The 3,608-nt window shown below is 37.3% G+C and overlaps 1 protein-coding gene across 2 annotated transcripts in view; it reads right to left on the reverse strand.

Moving 5' to 3' along the window:
• LOC118321421 (receptor-transporting protein 3-like) overlaps positions 1-1,132 on the reverse strand; it is a 3,586-nt gene extending 2,454 nt beyond the window's left edge. Inside the window, exons 1-2 of one of the 2 annotated variants that reach the window (XM_035652732.1) lie at positions 913-1,132; positions 7-67 (exon numbers count right to left, since the gene is read on the reverse strand). In XM_035652732.1, the coding sequence (XP_035508625.1) occupies positions 7-67; positions 913-1,052 (201 nt within the window). In that variant the 5' untranslated portion in view covers positions 1,053-1,132. The remainder of the gene's footprint in view (positions 1-6; positions 68-912) is intronic. The other variant, XM_035652731.1, reaches the window with a different exon arrangement.
• Between the last annotated feature and the right edge of the window lie 2,476 nt (positions 1,133-3,608).

Consider the following 3,608-nt stretch of genomic DNA (forward strand, 5'->3'; position numbering starts at 1 on the left):
GCGCATGTGGAAGACCACCATCACCCGGTTGGAAGGCCAGCCTCTTCTACACACGGTGCATTGGAACCTTGGAAATGACAACAAACTTTTAACAACCTTTTAACAAAATGAAAACCTAAGTTACACTGTAAGTTTGAACTATAGAAACACTTCTTGGAAGAAGCATGCTCTGGAAGAAATCATAAAATTATGTTTAAAAGTCAGTGAAAAAGGGAAATGGGGGGAGAAAGAGCCATTTGATTTCACCTCCTTCCTGTTCGATTATTAGTGAAGGGTGGATGAAGACTTTTAAAGGTTTTTGGCTTTCTTTCTGTTTGTGTTGAAAAAATATTAGAGGCTTCAGGGCTTCAAACTCTGCAGCACAGTGACATCTGGTGGTTTGGAAAACTTAGAGCAGCCCTTAAGGACTGGGGTTGAAGCATCACAACACCTCCGTGATTGTTCTCATATGTGTGCAATAACAGTCCAAGAAGGCTGTGTGTTTTATTAAATCTGTAGTACTTGTGCTGCGTTAATTGCAGATTAGGTTAAACTCTGAAACAATGTAATAAAACGGTGAGCCTCACAGCAACGAATCAAGCTTCAGAGCTTCCTTATTATCCACCCATCACTACTGATTACATAATAAAACCAGAGGTCTTTCTCTGTCATTCAAGTGTTCCCAATCTAAATCTATGGTCCTTTGACTCCATCAGCTGACAGTAAAACCTACCTATGAGCTTATTATTCTTTCAATATATCTTAAAGTCTAAAATAACCCTACTTTTGTCACACTAGACATGGCATTAACTTACATTCATTCTCTTAACCCCATGTCTAACTACTACTACTACTACTACTATATCCACTAACATATACAATACTGTATATACACACCAACTACAGTAAATAACAGTAGTTCTGCACACTGACCTTGCACCTGTGTTCCTGATGTACTGCTCCCAGCCTGGGTTTGGGGAGTCAGGCACAAGACTGTCATCAAACTCCAGATGCCAGGAGTCTCCTTGTTTAAGACTCTCTGTTTTCATCTGGAAGATACTTGTCCACTCCATCCTGCAAGTGTCAGTGGTGTTGGTGGCTGAAGAAGATACAAAACTCTGTCAGCTGATCTGTACAGTATATAAACAACTTGAAACAATGACTCATCACTCCTAGGCTGACAGACTTTGGGCGTCACCCTACCCATAGAGTTTGAGGAAAATGAAACCTAAAAGTGGTTTTCTTAAGTTTCAGGTCTAGTTTTGTGCTATGAATGGGTCATTCATAGTACAAAACTTTAAGAAGTTTATTTTGCTAGGGAACATGTTAAGCATGTATAAATACTAGTCATTAAACTAATTAATAAAGTAAATGTTATTCACCTTATAGCCTATTTATACACAGAAATTAAGAGAAGAGAGGCCCATGTAATGAAAATGTAACTGCTTTGTGTATGTTGGGTTGTTTCACTCACTAACATACCACACACATAGGAAATAAGATTGCTGCATTTGTGTTTCACAAGACTGCAGGAGAAATGAAACTGAAACATTTTCTTGTTGTATTCATGAAACACTGGGGAATCAGACTCTTCTCTGTATTATTTCAAATAGATGGAACATCTGGCAAATAAGATATAATGCAGAAGATGACGGATTTTACTTTACAGAAACTGATCTACTGTAATCATCATTTAAACAGTAGCTGTTAAAAACATCTGCCTCCTCCTGAGCATGATATCACTTAACTTTCACTTTCACATGTCCACATTTAACTTTCATTTTATCTGAAAACAAAACAAAAATGATTTGAAACAAGAGACACAAAGTGTTTATAAGGCTTGGTTGTGCAATGAATCATTGATAGGGTTATATAATGCCAATATCATGGCCGCCCTGCCTGTTCGCACATCACCCTGAGTCACATTCAGCTATCAGCTTAAGGGTGCGTAACATTAAATAATAATCTCATAAACTCATCACCCAGGAGAATTATGCATGTAGAGCCTTGCTGTCAGCAGCTCATTGTGAAGAAGCAATAAAAGAAACATTAAGGTCTAATGGCTCATATAACATTAGAACAGAGAGAAATTAAATTACTGTTATTTGTAATTTGTACCTCACCAAAGTCCTGTAGATAATGATGAATACTAAATGACATGAATCACACCATGTTCAGCAGTTAGCCTCAATATAACACATGTAGGCTTTCCCATCCCATCCTGCAGGCCTGTGGTCCTCTAAATGATGAGCAATTAAACTGAGCACACAGTGTTTACCCCTCTGGCTTTTTGACACGAGCACAATTGATCTCGAATTCAAAATGAGGGACTTTAATTATTCTAATATGTCTTCATACAGATTTAAAACAGAATCACTGGATTTGTGTTGTTAGCTGGTGTAGATCAACACACATTTACCTACAGTATGTTGGATGGTGCAGCTATGTGATACTTGATAAAATATTTGTAGACTGAATAAACAAGCCTTTGATAATAATATGTTTAATGTGTGGAAAATGCCTTGCCTTTTAATTATGTGTGATTTAAATCCAGCCTTCCTATCTTGAATAAAGCAGGCAAAGATGGAAGATTTGCATGGTGAGAATGTGCCAGGACAGTGCTATCCCTGCTGCTATCAAAGCTAGATATTGATATTTAAAGCCAGAAACAGTCTAAATTTGGTCCGAACATCTGAAACCAAATGAGACAAAGAGGCCTTGAAAGCAGAGTTCAGAAATCATGATGAAAATAGCCGTGGACTGGATCCACTGTGTTAAGTCTTTGGATAACATCCCTGGACTGATACCAATCCACGTGGGAGTAAAAGGAAGGGGGTGAAATAAAAGAAATGGTAGAAGTATAGTGACATTTTAGAAGACATTGTATGAAAGGGTTTCCCTGTCAGAGAAAGAAAAGTGTGAATAGTTAAGAAGGAGGCATTTGGATAGCTCTCACACCGACAGTGATAGGGACAGATACGGAGGCGATGTGGTTGAGTTGAGTGGTCGAAGGTTTAGTCAAAGTTCAGTTCAGATCAGACTTTGCTTGCACAAGACAGCTTCCAGGTGTGGATGTATGTAACTGTGTGTAGAGTGATCATTTATATCTTTTTATCTCTGTATGACAAATGAATCTGGACTAAAGTTCTTTTTTTTCTTGAGCTTTGTACCGCATCTGTCTGTCCTTATCAGCAATGCAATGTTTGCTCAGTTGTCAAAGAGATGGATCAGTTGTCCTCATTTGTATATTGACTGAGAATTACATAAAGAGCAAAAATACAGTAGGAGCCATGAGGAAACTATGAGCGTATTTCAAAATAAGACAGCTGAAGCAGTGAAATAAGGGATAAAAACTGTAGGATAAAATGATGAATAAAAACAAAAGGGATGAAACAGAATGAAATATGAGTTTGAACATTAACTCTTGTGATCCCAAATTCTTTCGGCCCAAATTTGCTAGTATCACAGTTCTCTACATTTATTTGATTTGATTTTACTTGAATTTATTTTACTTTTATTCTTATCTCTACTTTCTATATTTAGCTAAGAGTTAAGCTAAGAGAGATTTTTTTTTATTCCTCTCATCCTTCCTATTCCTTTTATTCCTATACAAGTGTTTTGTAAGCTGC

Source organism: Morone saxatilis, unplaced genomic scaffold (genome assembly GCF_004916995.1).
Source record: "Morone saxatilis isolate NCDOM2014 unplaced genomic scaffold, NCSU_SB_2.0 Contig12, whole genome shotgun sequence".
Lineage (NCBI taxonomy): Eukaryota > Metazoa > Chordata > Actinopteri > Moronidae > Morone > Morone saxatilis.